General features: G+C 42.3%; 1 protein-coding gene across 1 annotated transcript in view; it reads right to left on the bottom strand.

Moving 5' to 3' along the window:
- Positions 1-2,098: 2,098 nt before the first annotated feature.
- The window catches only part of LOC146813736 (uncharacterized), a 75,395-nt gene continuing 54,414 nt past the window's right edge, over positions 2,099-23,079 (bottom strand). The window contains exons 3-4 of the mRNA XM_085610228.1: positions 13,990-14,044; positions 2,099-2,935 (exon numbers count right to left, since the gene is read on the bottom strand). Of these exons, the coding sequence (XP_085466354.1) occupies positions 2,902-2,935; positions 13,990-14,044 (89 nt within the window). The 3' untranslated portion in view covers positions 2,099-2,901. The remainder of the gene's footprint in view (positions 2,936-13,989; positions 14,045-23,079) is intronic.

The following is a 23,079-nucleotide window of genomic DNA, read 5'->3' as shown; positions in this document are numbered from 1 at the left end:
ACGCTAGCACTCCATCCTCTTTTGTATACTTTGCCCAATTCTCAAACCAAATACATGTATGGTACCCATATCTCGCTACCATAAAAGATGCAGCCGATTTTGGTGGAGGAAGTATCTGTCCTTCCCTAGTCACAATCGGCTTATCCTTTTTCAATCGATTTTTAATCTTCTTAAACCATGATTTTTTCTCCTTTTCAGGTGGATCGTAGTACATCATTTTTAATATTTCAAAGTTCTGAATCCCTAAGCTTTTGCAAGTCACTTCCTTTACGGCTGTCTCGTATTCTGTCCAATCCCAGCGCGACACACACTAGCGCACCAATCCTGGGCGTCTACGTCACACCGGCAAATCTCCACTCCTAGTGCGGCTCACACTAACACACCTATCAGTGAAAGCTTCATCTCTCTACGGCTGGCCAATCCCGATGCGGTCTTTCTGAAGTCAGCTTTTTCTCGCTACTCCTGCTTCGGCTGACCCTCCTTTACAAATTTTATCGGCAAACTTTTCTTACGTTTCTTTCAATCAAATCAACATAAAAACACCACCATTGCCTGTTTCGCTAGACCAAAGAGATAGTTTTATTCATTTACACAAGAATTATGTATTTCCAGTAGGCAGCACTTACCTCTACCCTACTACAGAATAATTCTGTTTCGCCGATAAAGTAGCACTTCCCTCTACCTTACCCTTCTAACAGGCAAAAAGGCTAACCCTTTCTCTGGGGATAAAACACATGTGGAGACTACAATGCTCCTGAGAATTAAAGCCAGAGTTTCACGAGAGAACCTGTTGCTATTTCACCCATACACATTGACACGGAAATGTCCCTACCGATAACACACGCCGATGTTATCCACTTGAAACCAGACAATGCGTTGTGCGACTTCACTTGCCACACATTTCCCCGTCTACATACAGGGCAACCAACGTCCCACTTCCCGGGAGGCTTCCAAACAATTTGACACCATAAAACGCAACATGACTCAACATAAAGTGTTAAAACATAAACTAATAATATCTAAACTAGCCAAACATAACCAGTTTTCTGCTACCAGAAAACTGCTCCAGCGGAAAAGGGCAGATTTACATATTCCCCCTATGTCACAGACTTGTCACCACGCTAACTCATTCATAACTTCACATATCCAACAGGTAGCTGGATGCTGTCTTGGAAAGCTGAGGAACCTACGGAAGATTCTGCGACTTCTACCTGAGAGCTGCCGAAAAACAGTAATTCATGCCACGGTAACGTCAAGATTAGATTACGCTAACGGCCTCTATCTGGGCTTGCCAAAGTACCTAATCCAGCGACTTCAATTGGTCCAGAATGCGGCTGCGAGACTGTTAATGCGTATTCCATTTAAGCATTCAGTCTCTCCGCACCTTCGTTCTCTCCACTGGCTACCAGTAGCCAGCAGGATCAAATTTAAGGCTCTTATGCTGGTTTTTAGATCTCTGTATGGCACTTGCCCGAACTACCTGAGAGCTCGGCTACCGAGATATACTCAGGCTCGCTCTCTTCGCTCCAACTGCCGTGTTCAACTGGCAGTTCCACGAATAAAAAGGGCCCGGCTAGGAGGAAGAACCTTTTCGGCCAAGGTGGCGGCGCTATGGAATTCCCTTCCTCCGGCGCCTCAGCAAGCCCCCTCTGAATCCTGTTTTAAACAGCTGCTGAAAACGTGGCTCTTCTCTCAACCGCGCTAGCTACATAAAATTGGTCTCTGTGTCTATGCCGCTCCAGCGCTGGGACACCTCCTTGTGAGGTAGCTGTTTGCGCTCTAGGAAATGCTGTATTATTATTATTATCATTATACATTGGTGGGGCCCATAACACCAACACTCATACGTCTCACTCGAATCTGTGCACAGGAGAAAAAAGCGCTGGACATGTGTGGTACCTTGTTATCTATTGAGTATAATTCCTTTACATTAAACACATTATATGCATTAGCACCTTTAGAATCCTGACTTTGACATCAAGGCACTCCACCACTTGGTCGATGGACCAATTAGTTGGACTGGTTGATGGTAATTTAGAACCAGCTAAAACACGATTAAAGCTTCGGAAACCTTTCAATACCTTATTTAAGAATCACAAACTCATTTCTTAATAATCCAATTTTAGTTTATCTAATTTAATTCAATCTGCATTAGCAGATTCAGGGTTACAGTTCAATTAATTCATCTATTTAGGAGACCTCCAATCTTTTGATCTTTAGCATAAAATGTTCATAACATTTATATTTACCGAATTTTGAATATTGGCGACCTTCCGCCCACCCCGAATATTATTCCAGTCTCTGCTACAATCTCCAGAGGAACCCGTCAACCCACAGCAATAATCAAAACCCTTCCAATGGAATCGTCCTCTTGCATTCAAAGAAAACCCAGGTAAACCAGGAAATCTCCTTCAGTTCGGCGCAGTCCCAATGCCAAAGATAGTCATTCTAGCGAACCAACCAAAGAATGAACAAACCCCCCTCTGCCAGATCCTGGAATTTTTATACCTTTTTTTCTCTTTACTTTAAGGTCAATGTGCAACAATTTAGGGGTAGAAAGTGTTCTGAGTGGCTAAACTAATTTCAACTTGCAAGTTTCCCAAATGTTCCCAGGTTTGCCTGTTTCTCATGAGACCGGGCATGACATTTCTCAATTGTATTCTTTTTGGTAATTCACAGGCAAAAGTTTCGAAGTAACAACATGCAAGCCTTCTTGTACAGGTCCTTCATTGTCCCCTTGATCATTCGCACCATTCTTCGTTTTGGCCGTCCCCCATGTTCCCATCCTTGACAAGGAACACTCTGGTTCGTGTTGGAGGTCGCTTGGAGATCTCCAGAGCCATCCGATTCTGCACAGTAGACATCGCGCTCACATGACAGTGGCATCTTCAGAACTCCATCTTAAGTACTGCGGCCTAGTAGGCCCGAATGCCAACTTAAGCAAAAACAAACATAACGGTAATTAAAATATAGAAATGAAGATTCTAATGCTTAAACCCACGCTAATCCCAATATACATTAGTATCTTCCTAGCTTGTAGCAACATTTAAAGCAATAATACTCACCATTCTGCAGCGCTGGAAGCACAAACCATCACAAAAGCAACATGAATCATGCATTTCTCTATTTCACCACATTCTAAGGTTAGTTTGCTTACCACAGTTAATCATTTGTTTGCCATGCAATTAGCATTTTAGTCCCACGTGAATCTCATGTTTATTAAGGTGCAAACGTTGATTAGTCATGCCATTTCACACTAGTTAGTACAAGTTAATACTTAAAATGATTACGTAATTTATTTCATGCAGAGGAGGTATAAAAAAAATTGTTTTTCCTGCTCCATCACACATACGAACTTCACATCTTTCAAATTGCGCCGCTTATATAGCACTACAATTATTGAAATTGTTCCGAAGCATTGTTATTATACATAAATTGGAAGTTTGGACTACTGCCACTGCTGTTGTTATTTTCCGTACAACAAAGGGAATCTTTGAATTTACCCAGTGTTTTTTACTACTTTGCTGCTAAGCCTTGAAAAGGTCGTCTACACTACGAAACACGCATCAGCTGTCTGCTGTATGATCTATTGTACACATTGCATGGTGCTATGTTCCTTAAAACCAACTGACAACTAGGTCGGTTGCTAAACTAATTTGTTGCTGTGCTCTGTACTATATGTTTTGTTTGTAAATGTAAAGAGAAGGATTTTTTCTATACAGGATAACACTGGTTAAGTGGCACAGTGTTTTACATTGAGCACACTTTGGCTTATATACTTAAACTCATTGGAAGACACTGTGGAGGTGCTGACCTGGTCTTTATCACCACTGCCACTTGTTCTCAATTTGTGAAGATATTCTTATACTTCAGCAGAGCTCATATCATCACCCTTTCCACGTTTTGGCAGCCATCTTTAATTTGAGGATGTGCAAACATACTAGTCTTTCACAATAAACTTTCCTAATGACAATTACACCCAGAGCAAGAGCTCTCGACTGCAACAATCTTTTCAAGGTTCAATTCGTCAATTTCAACCATCTCCACACGGAGCAACTGTTAAGTGACTGCATTCTCTACGTGAGGTATTTAAACATTTGAACTTTATTTATTGAACAGAATAATTTAAACTTGGTATTTACTACAATTTAAAGGTGACATTTAAAATAAGATTATACTTGGCTTTTTCTGGATTTTATTGTTCCTGCATTAACTCTTCAAAGTCATGTCAACCAACCAAATAGTAGATTTGAACCACTTTTTACCTTCACCTGCCAAACCGAAGGAAACTTGGAAAATTTGGTTTGTAGTTTTGAGAATCATCTTGTAGCTATTGACGCTGAAGAATACTCACCCAGGCGCAAGTTGGTAATTCTTTTTGGTCATTTAGGTAGTGCTGGTCAGCAAATGTTTGATAATCTTCCACCTTCTCTCCCTCCATCTGACAATGGTGATGGATGGAATGTTTACACTGACACTATTTCAAGACTTAAGAAGTTTCTTGAACAACCAAGTGTCATTTTGGAGAGGTTCAATTTTATGAAGAGGAAGCAAGATCCCAACAAAACAGTGGAAGAATACATTTCGGCTTTAAGAAATTTGGCATCTGAGTGTACCTGTGGCCTCTCTTTGGAAACCTACATTAGAGATCAGTTTGTCTATAGTTGATTTCACCTACAGATTAAAGAAAGAATTTTGAGCTGCAGGGATCCGTCATTATCAGAAGTAATAGATATGGCAAAGAGTATTGAAAGAGCTATTATTTCTTCTAAATGTATTTCAAATGATAATATTTAATCTGTAAATGTTGTACAGAATGTTCCTTCAGTTAATGATGTTACCCTTAAAAACACATTTTCAAAGCCTCTTCCCAGAAAGTTCAACACTATATGCTACAGGTGTGGTTCAAGATCTCATCTAGGGAATAGTCCCATTTGTCCTGCAACAGGTAAAAAGTGTGGGAATTGTCTCAAAATTGGTAATTTTCACTCGGTTTGCAGAAGCAAACAAGTGGTTCAGGTTAGTTCTGTTATTCCTCAAGAGTGTGATGATTATAATGCTAAATCTGTTGTTATACCTTTACAAAGTCTTAATATTAACACTGTAGAAGTGCCTTTACAATCTGTTTCACAAAAAATTATTCTTTCTATTGACACTAACTCCAAGACTATTCTCAATGACCATGTGAAGGATCCTACTTGTCAGGTAATGATTGGTAACCTTACCATTGACATGATGGCAGACTCAGGTGCTCCAGTGACTATCATTTCTGATGTTCTTTTTAAAAATCATTGGACATCATACATCTCTTTAGAAGCTACAGACAAAATTCCAAAGGCATATGGTGATAATGTAATTGATATGCTTGGCTTCTTTTATGGAAATGTAACTTGCTTAGGAAGAATCTTTTTTACAAAAATGTATGTTGCATTAAAAGGAAAAAAACATCGTTGGCTGGCAAGACCTTGCTAGAATGGGTCCCAAACTAGTTCAAGGTTCTGACAGCCCAGTTCAAATCAATGATGTCTCTGTTGTCATGGTGTCCGAAAGTTGTGATACTTACATTCAAAAGATTACTTTGGAGTTTCCTGAAGTTTCTAGCACATCAATAGGTAGAATTTCTAAATTTGAACATCTCATTAAGTTAAAGCCCAATGCCATTCCCATAGCACACCACCTCAGGTCAATTCCTTTGAGTGTTAGACATGACCTCAAGAAATTACTTGATACAATGGTTTTTCTAGAGATTATTGCTCCCACAGATTCCTCTCAATGGGTCAGTCCGATTGTCATAGTGAGAAAAAAGGATGGCAGTATCCGTTTATGTGCTGACCTTCGCTCTCTTAACAAAAATATTTTAGTGGACTGCCATCCCCTGCCTAAGATACAAGACCTTCTAACTGGCATCAGTGGGTCCAAGTTTTTCACCTTGCTAGATCTTCACTCAGCTTACCACCAAATTCCCCTTTCATCTTCTTGCACTGATTTAAACTACCTTCATAACTCTTTTTGAAGCATTTAAATATTTAAGATTACCTTTCGGCCTGGCCTCAGCGGCCAGTGTTTTTCAAAAATTAATGGAGCATATCTTGCAAGGAATTGAATCTGTGCAAGCTTATCAAGATGACGTATTAATTTTCTCTAACGACAAGGAGCAACACATAGCCACTTTGAAAAAAGTTCTCAACAAGTTTAAAGAAGTAGGAATCACCTTAGGCAAAGACAAATGCAGATTTTTTGCTAACTCAATAGATTATTTTGGTCATTCCATTTCCTCTTTTGGGATCAAACCAAAACTCTCTCTTACTCAAGCCATTTCTAAAGTTGCCATTCCTAAGGACAAAGATGCATTGAAGTCATTCTTGGGTATGAGAGTACTAGTCAAGATTCATTGCAGGGTATGCACAAATTGTACAACCTTTACGTGCTCTCTTAAAAAGAACTCAAGTTTTATTTGGTTTCAGGATGTTAATCATGCTTTTGATTCCATAAAAGGTTTGATCACAGCAGCACCTGCTTTGTCTTCTTTCTCACCGGGTCAAAGATGCTCAACTTCAGTAGACGCAAGTCAATTTGGTCTGGGGGCGGTTCTTTGTCAATGGACTGGTGGGAAAGAACACACAATTGGTTTTGCCTCAAGAGCACTTTCTCTTTCAGAATCCAAATACAGTACTATAGAGAGAAGCTCTTGCTTGTACCAGAGCTTTCGAAAAATTCAAGACTTTCCTTTGGGACACTGAATGTGATTTGTATTCTGTTCACAAACCGTTATTACACTTGAGTGGAAATGGAACTGGGAAAGCTTCGGCTAGGTTGGTTCGCATCCTTTCAAGGTTACATGAATACAATTGTGTCATAAAGTACATTCCTGGAGGACGCAACATCAGAGCTGATTGTCTTTCAAGATTACCTTTGGAAGACAGTTGTTCTAATACTAAGTTTGATGACATTGAATGTGTTGTCGCTTCAGTTGAAAACATGCTCAGTTCTTCATTTATTTTCACTCACAATGATTGGGTTCAGGCCTCCAAAGAGGATTCCATTCTTAAAGCTGCTAAAAATATGGTTGTTTCAGGTTGGCCAAAAGAACGTTCTTTACCTGCCCCACTTAAATCTTTTGCACAAGTCTCAGATGAACTCTCTATTGTAGATGATATTCTCATTCGAGGGTATCAATGTGTTCCTCCTGTTTCTCTTCGTTTCAAACATTTTAAGAATGCTCATGAGGGTCATCTAGGGGTTGGAGCCACTTCTAGAATATTAAAAGAGCATTTTTTGTGGCCAGGTTTAGATAAATATGTCTCACAATGGATAGACAAGTGTCAAACTTGTTCACTTTCAGACAAACACTGGAAAACCACCAAACGTCCTCTGCATTGTGTACCTGTTCCTGAAGATGCATGGTCCAAGTTCGCCCTTGACTTTGCTGGCCCATTTGATTTACTTCTCTCTGATAAACGTTACATCATTGTATTAATTGATTATTACTCAAAATGGGTCGATTTTGAATTCTGATTAGGTTTCTGAGCAGAGTTTTTGAGTCTGAAGGTTCTCCAAAAGAAATTATCACTGACAATGGCACACATTTCACCTCTTCACTAATGCAAGAAGTTTTAAAATCACATGACATAAAACATTGCTTTGTTTTCTCCTTCTTCCAACGGGCTTGTTGAATGGATGAATAGGTTCATAAAAGAAGGTATACAATCTGCTTTGGCTTGCAATCTTGCAGTAGATGATTTTCTCAAAAAGAAAACATGGTCATATATCATTACCCCTCATTCAACAACTGAGATTTCTCCTTTCAGACTTTTTAAAAAAAGAGATCCTAATGGTAAGTTGTGTCCCAATTGGATACAAATGTTGAAGAAAGATGAGAAGTCTTGTCTGGTGGGTCAAGACAAACTGAACATGCAGAAAAATGTTTTAATCCAACAAAATATTCAAAAGAAAAATGTTGACTATACATTTCCTAATGTTTTGCATGTTTTTGAAGTTGGTGATTGGGTCATGGTGAAAAATCCTAACAGAGTTAAAAAAAAGGTGCCTCTAAATTCTCATTGCCAGTTCGAGTTCTCAAAACTGCTAAGGGTGCACTCTTTTTAGACAAAAAAGGGTGGAGGAACAAAAGGTTGTGGTCAGGGGGAGACAACCTTTACAATGCAGTCATTACAACGCACTACCTTTACAATGCAGTCATTACAACGCAACATCCTTTACATTGCATGCCATTACAACGCAGCCACTACATCGCATGTCACTACAACGCATGCCATTATAAGGTAAGTAATGGGGAGTAGTAATTTTTACCCCTACACTATCCAACACTTACTCTACTGTTGCACTCACTGGAGTGGGAATAGTAATTTTTACCCCTACACTATCCAACAGTTACCCTACTGTTGCACTCACTGGAGTGGGAATAGTCATTTTACCCCTACACTATCCAACACTTACCCTACTGTTGCCCTAAAAGTAATATGCGTTGTAATGGTATGCATTGTAATGGAATGCATTGTATTGGAATGTGTTGCAATGGAATGTGTTGCAATGGAATGCGTTGGAAATGTAGTTTTAAAAAAATGCGTTGTGATGGCATGCGATGTAAAATCATGGCCAAAGACCTGCCCGTCTGCGCCCGTCCGCGACAGGACGGGGCCAGGGGCCATGGGGACTGCCAAGACCTACACACAAAGGCATCCTTCGGTGAGGCTCACTTATAGCTCACAGGTATTGAAGGGATATAACATACAATCGTTAAAGGGTGGCAGGGTAAATGAACACCCTGAGGTAGATGGGCTTCTGCCATGCAAACAACGGCGCACTAAGAGCACCATTTTTTCACAAGATCCGCCTGATATTGATTGTTCTATTTTAGTCGACCCAGATATCAGTGGGGCTACAGGAAGCAACCATACCCTATTTGGGAGGAAAAACATCGTGTGTAACATTAGGTCGCTCTCGAAACACAGTGCTGAAGTTTGGGACTTAATCTCTTCCAAACAACCAGATTCATGCTACCTCACAGAAACGTGGTTGAAACCACATTCCACTCCTGCCATAACCTTGGGAGTCCCTAGTGACTATAAAATAGTTAGGCTGGATCGCCCCACTAAAACTGGTGGGGGGATCGCAATTGTACATAAACAGGAAATTAGTATATCTGTTTTAGACGAAATAAGTTCCCCAGAAATTGAATTACTAATTTTTAAAATAATACTGCCATCAAATGATACTCAAATGGATGCATTAGTATATCGACCCCCTGGATCGTACAATAATTTCTCTAGCTTATTGACTGAGCTACTTGCCCCATATGTCAATAGTGACAGCGATTTTTTTTTAGTCGGAGATTTTAATGTACACTGTGATAAGTCGGACTGTTGCGAGGCCCAATCCCTACTACTTGACCTGTCCTCATTAGGCCTTATGAAACGTAATTCTGGGCCCACACATTAGGCGGGCCATACCCTTGACTTGGTATTTTCCAATTTTATGCTGGTCTCTTGTCCACCAGCAAGGCAGGTTAACTGGACAGACCACTATGTTGTGGAATTCCTTACTCCCTACCCGAAACGTATCTCCTCTCGAACTAAACAATTACCGAGGATACGTAGACAGTGGCACAAAATTACCGACACTATTTTTAAAAATAATTTTTATTGCCCACCTTTTGTTCCTCACGAAAATATTGATATGGCCGTTAAAAATTGTGAAAAAGCTATTGTGGAAACTATTGACAAGATTGCCCCTCTTAAACAATTTAAACCCAGACCAACAAAGAAACAAGAAATTTGGTTTACTGATCAACTTAGGACGTTAAAATTACATGCCAGGAAACTTGAAAAGAGATGGAGAACCTCTCATTTGATCGAGGACAAAAATAAATATTGGGACTCACTATCTATATACCATAAAGCCATTCGTGTTGCCCGCAAAACTCACATTGCATCGCAAATTACAGCTGCAGGAAACTCTTCAAGGATTTTGTACCAAGTTCTACAATCCTTTGTTAAACCGGCAGCATGTGAATCTTCGGATCTTGCATCCCAACAGCTGTGTGACGACATCTCTTGCTTTTTTACAAACAAAATAGATACAATCTATGACAAAATAGTTTGCACTAATAACAAACTGACCACAGATATGGCACCTCTGGAAATAGATGCTGACCCCAAACTGCATAAATTTACGTTAAGCTTTTTTCCACCCATTTCTTTACAAGAGACATCTGCACTAATATCACGGATTAAAAGTGGCAGTCCTGACGATATCATCCCAGCCAGGATTATGCCTGTCCTGACTGACGAGCTGTGCCCCATGATCCAAAGGTTGGTGAATCTCTCTCTGGGCTCAGGCACTGTCCCAAGAGAGTGGAAACGTGCTCTTATCAGGCCTATTAGGAAGAATACTGCTATCCCATGGTCCGATCTAACAAATCTCAGGCCCATATCCCTATTACTATTCTTAGGGAAACTGATCGAAAAATATGTTAACTGTCATCTGTCCAATCACATTGAACTTGTTGGCGGCCTGGACTATTCACAATCAGGGTTCAGGCCGAAACACAGCACGGAGTCTACCCTGCTGTCTGTTATGGATGACTTACATATGTACCAGGACAAAGGTTTCTCAGTAATCCTAGTTCTTTTAGATCTTTCAGCAGCGTTCGACACCGTGTCCCATACCATTCTTATTGACCGGTTGTCGAACGCTGGCATTGAGGATAAAGCCATTGACTGGCTAAAGAGCTTCCTATCTGGGCGTTCCCAGAGAGTGATCATGGACACGTATCGATCAGCGGAGGTGGAGATATCTAAAGGGGTGCCACAGGGCTCTTGTTTAAGCCCTACCTTATTTAACATCTATGTGGCACCCCTGGCAAGAGTGATGCGCAGCTATGGATTCATCCCAGTATCCTATGCTGATGATACCCAGCTCCTCTTCCCTTTTAAGACCATGTCCGCCGAAATTAAAAACTCCTTTTCTGCGGGCATGAAGGCGGTGGCTCATTGGATGTCTTCCAACTTCCTTCAATGCAATGTCAGCAAGACGGAACTAATGTTGTTTGGAGAAGCCAAACTATTGTGGACCCCTGATTGGTGGCCTCCCGATTTGGGAGTAGCTCCGGAATCCAAACAGGTTGTGAAGAGTTTAGGGATTCGGCTGGATCAAGACCTGTCATTTGGACAGCATGTTAACCACACTGCTGGAATTTGCTTCCATACCATTGGCCTGCTACGCAGAGTTTTTCCCTTACTACCGGACTCTTTTAGGAGAACTCTGGTCCAAACATTGGTTCTGAGTCGTATTGACTACTGTAATGGCCTGTTGCTTTCTGCCAACGAAAACGTGCTGGCCAAGCTTCAGGTCATTCAAAACACCGCGGCTCGTCTTGTCCTTAATGTTCCTCCAAGAACTGCGTCCAAACCTCTTCTGGAGAAATTGCACTGGCTTTCCATTCGCCAGAGATCTAAGTTCAAGATATGCTGCTTGATTCATAAATGTTTAAATGGACACGGGGCCTACTTATCTTCAGAACAAATTTGTTCCTTATGTCCCAAGTCGTTCACTTAGGTCCAGTAACTGTCTTCTTCTGGTGACTCCCCGTGCAAAGAAATCTAGACACGGTAGTAAAGCACTATCTATCGTAGGCCCTACCCTATGGAACAGACTTCCCCTTTATCTGAGACAGTGCAAAGAACATCTCACTTTCAGGAAACTCCTGAAGACTGTGTTGTTCAGAAATGAGATCTAGCTCCTTTATTCCTCTGTTTTACCGGCTCCACAAAGCGCAGAGATACTCCAGCTGGAGTCGATTCTAGCGCTATACAAACCCACAAATAAATAAATAAATAAATGTGTTGTAATGGATATTGCGATGTAAAAACGGAGTTGTAAAGGCATGCGTTGTAAATGTTTGTGGTCAGGTTATCCCCTGAACAGGCTTCAAAGATTTTAATTTCTAAAAATAGCTTTATTGAGTATAATTTGGATATATCACATTTCCCTCTGGGCACTTCATCATTTGAAGCTTCAAATACATCCAAAGGTTCTCAACTTGCTCACAATATTGTTCCTTTATTTTCTTCCACCAATTCTTTTTGTTCTAGTGAATCTAACTGTCAAGGAGTTACATCTTCTCAACAAAATAATTTAAATGGAGTTTCTCTTACTACAAATCGTAATTGTTCTGTGCCCACACAATTTAGAGATTTTTACCTGTATTAACTTTTCTTTCTTTTCTTATGGGAGGGAGAGGATGTAATGATACTTACCTGATATTGTTACGTTTCTTGTTGCTATGTAAAAGTGTTACATTACATGCTTATATTCTATGTTCTGAATTCTTCTTTGGCATGCGCCCTTCAAGCATGTTTATGTTTGAAGGTGCATTTCTCATGCACTCCCTCATCGCCAAAGTACGTCTATGTCCAATAGTCATTTGCAGGCTGTACTTCTTGGAGGAAGGACACACTCCAGTGATTTGCTGTTCTGGATAATAAATCTCTCCTGTCAGCCTCTTCTGTTCGTTTGGATCCATTTTCTTACTTTACAGGAAGGCTTTGGATTATGCTTCCCTATCTTTACTGACTAAACAACAGCAGCTAATCAATATTTAATAAGTGAAAAAACAAAGTTTCACATACTATGTTTAATTATATGAACAAAACAACATTCAAGGTCGACTGAGAAAATATCAACGCATCCATATCAGCATGCAAGGGTGGAATAAGCTTCACCAAATACTAGTTTATCAACATAACCACATAATTATGCATAAAGCAGCATCAATGTGTTTCGGCTCACTGTTATGTTATGTAGATTTGTATAGCACAACTAATCACTAGTGAGGGTATCCAGGCACTAGAGCAGGGGTGTAGGTATAAGACTGAAAGTGTTGGGTAGCCGCCCCGCAGTTAGTAGTAGAGCCAGGTCTTCAGTTTCTTGTGGAATTCAGTAAGCCAGGAGGAGTCCCTTATGTGTTGAGGAATGTTGTTCCCAGTCTTAGGTGTGATGATGGACAATGCTCGTTCTCCCGTTCTGCTTTTGTTGATGCACGGGGTGTGCGCGAGTGAGACTGAGTGTAGGGGTCTGGTGGGTTAGTGAAGGTGATTGTTCAGGTATGTTGGTCTGATGTTTTACAGTGCCTTGTATGCAAGCGTGAGGAGTTTGACTAGACTGTGTTTGTGGATGGGGAGCAAGTGGAGGTCTCGGAGATGTGGGTGCATCGTGGGTGGTCAAGGATAAGTCTTGATGCGGTGTTCTGGATGGCCTGGAGTTGGTGGAGGAGATGGTTGGAGATACAGGCGTACAGCGAGTTGCCATACCCCAAACTGCTTGTGTGATGGGGCGTCTGGTGTTGAGGGGTAGCCATTTGAAGACCTTGCAAAGTACGCAGAGAATATGGAAGCAGGAGGAACGGATTGTCTTGACTTGTGCGGTCATATGGAGCCTGTTGTCCAGAATGGTTCCGAGTTTCTTTCGTGGTCGGTTGGTGTGGGTGTGAGTTGTTGCAGTGTTCCTGTGATTGTGTGATGGTGTTGGCTGCGGTCTCAGAGGCTCACCAAGTCAATTTTACTTATAGAGTGCTTCTTAACCCAGATGAGGTGATGAAGTGCTTTTGGTGGACGGGTAGTACAGTACGCAGTGCATCTTGGACAATGAGTGACGGCTCCCTGTGATGAAATAGTGACTGTTTAAATGAGTTGGATAATAATGCACTGCAGGCACTTAGGTGCCAAGTAATGTGCTACCCTAACCTTCTTCATGATAATCTACAGAGAAAACAGAATATTTATCAAAACCGATGGAAGGGTATCCACAAAACTGAAAGGAAACTAAGGAACACAGCATCAGACAATTAACTTTAACTGTTTACAAGGCAATGTGCATGTGTACGTAACTTGAGTCAGTGATTTGTATAAAAAACATAAATCAGAACAAACACTGTATATCAGATAAGTGCAACCGAGGTCAAACACTTACCTAGTGAATAAAGACAATATATTGGTCATTTGAGAAACAGGATGCACAAGAAATGCTAGAAAACAAAAAAGGGGGTGGGGTCAATTTTCTTCAATAACTCTAATTAATTACACTTATAAGACATAGAAAAATCAAATGAGCGACTAGAAAAACAGAAAACGCCTTACAAAGGTAAAACTTCTAAAATAGAAGCTGTTTAAGCAAGGTTTATCTCTGCATTCTACTAACTTTACGTCTGGCATCTTACAATACTTTGCGTGTGTAACCGCTCTGCTGGAATTTCCCTACCATCCTCCCCTCCAAGCTTCCAAAGTGCTACAGTTTCTCCTAGCTCTAAGGAGTTCCCCATAGGGGATGCTGCATTTAAGTTTGGGCGGGTGGTGGCTTCTAGCATGAAGGATACTGTTGCCGGCAGTCTTCTTTCTCTGTAAGCTCGTCTGTTTGGTGTCATTAAGCACTTCCACTGCTACATCCAGGAAATCAATCCTGTTGGTGTTGGTTTTATCGCGAACTTAAGGTTCAGATCATTGACGGATATAGCATCCAGGAACTCATCTAAGACTAGATGAGGGCCATCCCAAATGAGAAAAATATCATCAATGTATCTGGTCCAAAGGACCAGAGGTTTTGTGCATTTATCAAAACCCTCAGATCAGACATTCTGATTCCCAACAATCCATGAACATACAGACGTAGCTCGGCGCGAAGCAACTGCCCTGGTGAGTTGCCTATACCACTGCTTGCCAAACAGGAAATAGTTGTTTTCCAGACAGAACTGGAGCACCTAAAGTAAAATGTTAGTGTGGTCATACGTAGCTATGGGTCTGTCCCTAAAGAAATGTTTGCAAGCCTTAATGCCCAGATCGTTCTGGATGCACGTGTACAGTGAGAAGACATCCACTGTGGAAAAGATCTAGTTTGATTGCCATGGGATGCCCGAGACCTTGGATATAAAACCCATACTGTCGCGGCAGTAATAGAGTAAGCTGCAAACAAAGGAATAGGAAGTAGTCTAGATAAATTGAGGCATTCTCCAAGAGACTGCCATTAGCTGAGATGATTAGCCTGCCTGGTGGGTTGGTGCAGTGTTTATGGACTTTGGGCAACATATAATAACAGGGAGTGACAGATTTCTTAACTGTTAAAAACAGTCGTTCATCATGACTCAAAAGCCCAAGGGTGTGCCATTTGGAAAGCCTATTGTGAAAACAATCAATAGTGGAAACTGATTGGCCGGCATTGGTCTTAGTGTAGCTGCTGGAAAAATCAAGCTGTCTCTTGGCTTCAGCCATATATTTCTTGCCATCCCACAGCACTACATTCCCCCTTTTGTCGGAAGGCTTAATTACAAAGGTAGCTTGTTTCAGGGATTCCAGTGCTGTTTGTTGGCTTTTAGGAAGATTTGCAGCAGCACGATTTGTATTTCTATCTTCCAGTTCAAATGTCACGTACCACCGCCTCATGGAAAGAGTCAATGTTGTCATGGGGGGTGTTGGGTTTAAATCTGGATTTCGGTTTAAAATCACAACTTCTCCCGTCAGTCTCTAGGTCCAGGATATTTAAGAGTTCCCGCTCAGAGGCCCAATCCCTATTGTCTAGTTCCAATTCCCTTAGGGAAGCGAAGCCCACAATATCTCCAATGGATAGGAGATTAGAGGGCGTGTCAGATTGGGTAGGGATATACTCCATCAGAGTGCTCTCTTGCATCCCCCTGGACCCTTCCAAAGTATGGATTATTAGGAATTTGAGTTTCCTAGCAAACAAAAACATGTCTATGCGGGTTCATGAGTAGTCAAGATTGTTCGTAGGGCAGAAAGAGAGACCTAATTCCAGCAGTGATTGTTCATCAGGTTAAGAGTATGGGAGGATAAATTGATAACTGTAAAAGTTGCCTCACCCATCACTTGTTTCTCTTTCTGTACTGAACTCCTTTCCCACTCGGCTTCTCGGTTTCCTTCTTCTCCTCTGCCCCTCCAGGTTTTCCTTTTGCGTTGTTTTCTTCTTTTGGGAGTTTTCGTCTTGGTCCCTGGTTCTGTCGTAAAAAACGATATTCCTCCAATGCTGTAAATGGAGCGGGGCCACTCCCAGATGCAATTTACCTTTCGTCCAAATCCAAGATATCGGAGCTAGACTCTGATGTTGCTGCCTCTTGCGGTCTGAGGGCATATGTGCGCCTGAATTCTTTTCTGGCAACGTCATACTTTCTGCCAAAAGTCAGGATGCGACCTGAGGCATAATTTATCTTGTCTCGTGTAAATTTCCATTTCTTTTTTGGCTTTATTTCCTCCTCGTACTTGGCGAGTCTCCCCTTCATCTTTTTGTAGAAGTTCTGTATATCCTTCTGCTATGGATGTTTGTCCAGCATTTCCTTCATGTTCTTTAAATCCTCCGTCACCTGCTCCAATTCCATGGCCGCATATTTTGAGAGCAGGCCCAGCATCTGTTAGCATGTAGAGGCCATCAGAGCTGACCATTCTTCCAAAAGCCTTGGATGTGGGTCCTGATATGCTGGTGTGATCAGGATGCACAGCTCTCTTGAGACTCTTCCCACTTCTATGTAGTTGTCAAGAGAAATCACTTCCCAGCTGCGATTAATTTTTTTATTTTGCGAAGCTTCTCATAAGCCCCCAGTGTTTGTTTCAAAGTTTTATTGCCATTGCGATTACCCGCTGCTTCAGCTGGTGATATTCGCCCCCTCACATCTTCCTTCTCATTAAATAGGTATTTTGCGACGGCCAGTCGCTTGCGTACGGCCTCGCACATCGCGAAGTGCTCCACTTATGCCGGCACCCTCTTTGGAAATGGATGCACTACGTTCCTCTCCAGGCACGTAAAAAACAATGTTTCAATGTCCCAAACAAGCGTGCTGGTTCACAGAAGCGAGGACAAATACCTGCCGCCTCAATCGCATAGTGGATTCCACACTGCGGATGGAACCTCTGCCGTGACAGGAAACAGCGAAAGATAGATAAAGCGTCGGATGCATTTCCCGGTGTGCTGCAAGCCGCCGCTTGTCTCCGAGATGAGACGCGGAACAGTATCAACTCTCCAGTTGATGCGTGCTTCTGAAGCTAGATCAGCGTCAGTTCTCCAAAGGCGGCGGGAATCAGAAATCGGATACCTCAGCGAAAGAAAATTCCTGCTTTGATCCGATAAACATCAACCTCTCGAGGTCGGTGCTGGGCAGATAGGCGCAGGACCCATCAAGCATACCGAAATCCCCTGCTAAAGCCATCGCGCTGCAAGGAGAGCCCGCACTCCAGGTTGGTCCAAAAGATTCTTTATTCACTGCTGGCATTTCAAACAAACGGTCTCGGTCAAAGCTAGGAAAACATTGCGACAGTGTGCTCCATATACTCCAGAGAGACACTGTTGCATTAACTAGAAACATAGGAAAAAGACTTTAGCACTTTACATAATGCATGCTATCAATAATAGGAAAACAAACCTCATGGGTCCAACAATTTTTTTTTTCATCCCTTAAAAATACATTAACACGGTGTCTCACCAAAATATAGAAAAATAAAATATAGAAACAAATTAAAAGAAAATGCAAGTGCATGTAGTCAAAGGTGCTACAATCTATCATTAGGTGCCCAGAAGACAGTCATGTAAGTCTTTTCCCGACGGTCAAGTGATCAATGAGAGCATACATAGGGGAAAGGAACCTGAATACAACCAGTAATGTGACTAATGTAAGCACACAAATAGAGAAAAAGAACCTAAAAACAAATCATATGTCCAGGACTCGGGAATTATCTGGAACTGGTTCTGCTCATTTCTGGATGCATGGTCTCAGCAGGTCTTTCCGCCCCCTCAGGTCTCTTCTTTCTGCTCCATGGTATGTGTAGTACCTCAGGGCTCGGTGTTGAGCCCCACCCTGTTTAATCTTGCTCCTTTGGCAACTGTAGTGGAACACTGTGGAGTGAGAATGATCTCATACGCTGACACACCGCTCGTGTTCTCATTCAAAGACACTGCAAAGGCCGCGTTTGACAGCTTCAGGCATTGCCTCACCAAGATTGCCTTCTGGATGACAGACAATTGCCTGAAATTAAATGCTGACAAAACGGAGGTGATGTTCTTTAACCAACCTTCACCCCCACGGGCAGATCGCTGGTGGCCGACGCAGCTGAACCCCCCCACCCTCTCCCTGTTACCTCTGTCACAAACGTAGGCTTTAAATTCGATTCCAAATTGGCAGGCCAGGCCCAGATTGGTCAAGTCTCCAGAGCTTGTTTTTGAAAACTTAAAACCTTGCGAAGATTCCTCCACCTGTTGCCGATGGACTGTCGGGCTATAATAGTTCATGCCCTTATTACATCTCTGCTGGACTATGCTAACAGCTTGTACCTGGTTCTCCCTGCTTATCTTACCCAGAGATTGCAGAGTCCAAAACGCCACAGCGAGGTTAATCAGAAATGTGCCCCTCCGAAACCACATTTCTTCTCATTTGCGCAGCCTTCAATGGCTCCCAGTGAAACAGAGAATTAAATTTAAGGCACTGTCACTTGTCTATAGAGCCTCAAGAGATAAAGATCCAGGACACCTGAAACAGAAGCTTCACAAATATAACCAGACTAGGACCTTGCGATCCATCTCTCAGGTGCTTCTCCACACGCCTCGCTTTGTCAAAGCCAGGATTGGTGGGCGAGTCTTCGCAGTAAGAACAGCCGTTCTTTGGAATTCTATGCCTGATCACCTGCTCAAAGCAGAATCGGAATCCACTTTCAGGAAGGCATTGAAAACATGGCTGTTTGAGTTGCCCTAGCTAGGCCCTTTGCCCGGTCTGATCACGCTGCTATTTCTAGCGCGGGGACTTCGCTGTTGGTGGTAGCCAAGCACTTTATAAGTGTTTATGGATGGATGGAGGAATGCCGGGGGAGTTGAAGCAAGTGTTGTGGGGGTAATGGTCCTGTGACCAATGGGTGCAACCAGCCATCAGGCATACGTGGAAAGGTGTGTTGCCGACTACCCCGGTAGTCAGTATTTAAACACAGGTTCAGAATTCGAGGGAGACCAGGCACGTGATCCGTGTATGCAAGTTGCTTTTAGATAGCTTAGTTGACTCAAGCCCGAAGAGTGGGTGTCAGTTGGCTGGGCTAGGCTCAGGAAGAAACTGCAATTTTACATTCACACGTTTAAGTTGCCTTCTTTCTTGCACATTGACTTTTGACACACATTTGCTTGCGTGACTGTGCAGGATAGGGTTCTTAGAAAACATTTTGTAGTAACGAGGTCCAAGCAGGTTGATGTAATTGAGGATGATTTATTGAAGAAAGTTACAGGATAGGTAGATCAGTCCCACCAGGAGCAGCCAGCATGCTGCTCAGCCCACTCTCAACTGTGACTTCTCCTTACAGGCTCCCAACATTCCTAAGCACATCATCACTGCAACATTCCACTGGCTGAGTAGATGGTGAAAATGGTATAACATTACCATGAACAGGATACTAGGATACTACATATCCCCCTTTCTTACATAACAAAAGCAATTAAGAAAGTAAACTGAAAAGGGAAGACCAAAAATGAGGAAAGAAAAAAGAGGAATACAGAAACAGCATAAACGATGCAAAGTAGTGAACAACAAAGTGGGAACACAAAAAAAAAAAAAAAGAGGTGAAAGTAGAAAAGAGGAAACAACAAACCGATAAATAAAACCCACCCTTCCTTCTATAAACAAAAACTGAAAAGAGAAGGAAAACCCAGCAAAACAAAACGAGGAAAAACAAAACATGAAAGCACCAATGACTACCCCTCAGAAACCTACTGGCGAGGCAGGCAGGCGAGAAAGCAAGGAATAACACAACATAACAAAACACTGGACTACAACCAGACACACACACACACACACTGGAGAAGGAAGAGTAACCTCAAGCAGAAGGAAGAACAAATAAAAACACTACAATAAGAGAAAGACAGAGGACAAAGAAAGTGACAAAGATGAAGTTCAGAATCCACAGATGACAAGAAAAGACATCACGAGGAAAACTGAACACACAAAAGAAACAGGGAAGAGGAGTGGAAAATACAATATGATCCCTCATCCAAACCCCATTACTATATTGACAAAGTAATTTAATATAAACATAACATTGCAAAATTGACAATGCAATAATAAAAAAAATATATAATGTTGAGAAAATAACAAATGGTTCTGAAACCCATGAAACACACCCTATGAAGGGGTAAAGATGAACCCAACGTATGTGAGAATGGGAGGACTAAAACCCATGACTAATCCCTACTAGGAGGAAAAGGGTTCAGAAACTATTTAGAACGGGACTAAAACCCATGAAATGATAGCCCTTGTAAAGACAACACCATGTAGAGGTCACATACTGTGCAGTGAAGTAATGGGACTAGAACCCATACAACACAAGTAAGAGAACATGGGACTGAAACCCCTGACCTACCCTAAGACAAAAGGGAGGTTAGAAAACGTTAACTAATGTATATGGGTCTGAACCCAATACCTGTCCCTAAAAATAGGGATGGTTAACTAATGCAAAAAGGACTAACACCTGTGCATAGATACCCTGAAAGAGGGAAGGAACCGTAGGTAGATAATGAAGGCAAGTGTATTGTGAGCAAATGGGACTAGAACCCATTACCATCCCTATGTAGAAAATAAAATGTAGACTGCATGCATGTAAAATAAAAATAATGAACCCCTGAAGGGGTGAACGCAGAGTCCATGTACATAAAATGTTGGGCTCAACAAAACCCACCATACAATCCTGTGAAGGATAAAAGTGGAGAAAAACAGTAACTTTGGAACTTCGCCGGTGAGCGACCTCTCACCCCAGTAGTACTTGAATAGAACATCCCTTGTATAAGGGTAACTATGCTTACTTAAAAAAAAAAAGGGGGGGGGGAACTAAACCCATGACAATTCCACGTGTAAGGGATGTAACATAAAATGTAGAGGTGTAACCACAAATGTACGATGAATAGCAAGCATGACACCTTAGTGAAAACATGCAAACTTGGGCCAGAAACGACTCTTAATACAATCCTTGTAGTGAGGAATATGTAAACATCAACATAAAAACAGAGTAAATACAACGTAAAGTGTCAAATTATACTCTGCCATGACATCCATGCAAAGAACAAGTTCATGAGAGTTATGACCCCACATAGAATATAACCTAGCAAAATCAAGCTTCTATAACATTGAGCTAGAAAAAAGAAGACTGAGGGGCCCACATGCACTACAGGCAGCAAACTTGAAAAATTGCCTCACAAGAGTGTAACTGATTCAAAGAAATCCACAGTCCATATTATAAAAAAAATGTTGACCCCGAGACACTGCAGCTTCACCCAACCATTCCATTGCTTGAGGAAAGCAACTGTACCCTTGGAACTTGCGATGTGCCTGGTCATCTTCAAATTCTCGTAGCATTGAGCAGGTACACAAGGAGTAGATCTAACGTGTACCAACACAGACAAACACCTTGGCTCCTTCAAGTTTGAATTGGCTCTCACTTAGATGCGGTTCCAGCGAGGATTCTTCGAAGTCATCTCCCCCAGGTAGCGGAACACATAGGTAACTTGGCCTCTCTTTCCTTTCAAGAATGTCTAGTTCCGGACGACTGGAAATTGGCCCAAGTTGTCCCGATAAAAAAGAAAGCCCATATTAGCATATCACAACTAGACAATCTGAGACCTATCTCGCTCCTCCCCTATTGTGCGAAATTGGTTAACCGACAGCTGGTGAGCTTTGTGGAGGAAAATAAGCTCCTCCACTCGTCTCAGTCGGGATTTAGAGCCAAACATTCGACGGAGACCGCTTTCCTTCTTTCTACGGAACTGTTGCGGTGTCAGGCGGATGAGGGTCACACGGCCGCACTGGTCCTATTGGACTTAAGTGTGGCGTTTGACACCGTATCACACTCCGTATTATTGGACCGTCTGAGTGAGAAGGGCATAACCGGGCCTGCCCATGAGTGGTTGGTGTCCTTTCTTAATAACAGGAGATTTCAAGTGCATTGTCTACCATGCAAATCCAGTATAAGATGTCTTAGACAAGGGGTTCCACAAGGCTCGATTTTGAGCCCCACGTTATTCAATCTGTACATGGAACCCCTTGCCATACTGGTGGAGTCATATGGTGTTGCCATAGTCTCTTACGCAGACGATACACAATTGGTGATCAACTTGTCTCGTGATCCAGTTGTGGAGGCTGAGAAATTCTCGGCCTGCCTGGTGGCACTTGATGGGTGGATGAAGCAGAACTATCTCCGCCTCAATGGTAATAAGACAGAAGTTCTTATTGTTGGCCCCTGTCCTTCCATCTGGACATCTGCCTGGTGGCCCATAGAACTGGGCTCTGTCCCTGTCCCGGTAGACACAGTCAAAAACCTCGGCATACTCCTCGATTCTAATCTAGCCAACACTAATCATGTGGGTAATGTTGCTGGTAAATGCTATGGCATTTTGAAGGTCCTGAGGAAGGTCCTGGACCTACTGCCGCCTAGCACCAGAAAAACAATGGTACATGCCTTGGTTACCTCCCATTTAGACTATGGGAATTCCCTCCTATGCGGACTCAGTAAAAAAGGTCTAATGCAGTTGCAACGCGTCCAAAATGCAGCTGCTAGGCTCGTCCTGAACCTCCCCAGGAGGGCCTCTGGGAAAAATGCTTTGCGTTCCCTGCATTGGCTCCCAATAATGGAACGAATCACATTCAAAACGATGTGCATTACCCATCGCATTGCTCATTTAAAAGCACCTTCTTATCTCCAGAAATTGCTTCCTGTTTATCGACCTTCTCGCCCTCTTAGATCGATGGGCAACATGTTATTAGTAGTTCCACGGATCCACAGAGCAAGGATGGGAGGACGGTCCTTCAGACACCTTGCCAGTAAAGGCTGGAATGACCTACCCATCGAATTGAGGATGGAACCGTCCGAAATTAGGTTTAGGCAAGGGTTGAAAACCCATCTTTCCCCCCCAAGACATAATTCACTTTAGTTTCTCCTGCCCAAGTACTCCACCTCCGTGAGCGACGCTCGTGAGAGGTTAGTGGGATTGTCAGCGCGGGGACGCACTGTTCCTTGTGCAACCATGCGCTTAATAAATGCCATT

This window comes from Triturus cristatus, chromosome 6 (assembly GCF_964204655.1).
Source record: "Triturus cristatus chromosome 6, aTriCri1.1, whole genome shotgun sequence".
In the NCBI taxonomy this organism is placed as follows: Eukaryota; Metazoa; Chordata; class Amphibia; order Caudata; family Salamandridae; genus Triturus; species Triturus cristatus.
The sequence above is the reverse complement of the archived record's forward strand: the minus strand, read 5'-3'. Positions and strand labels throughout refer to the sequence as shown.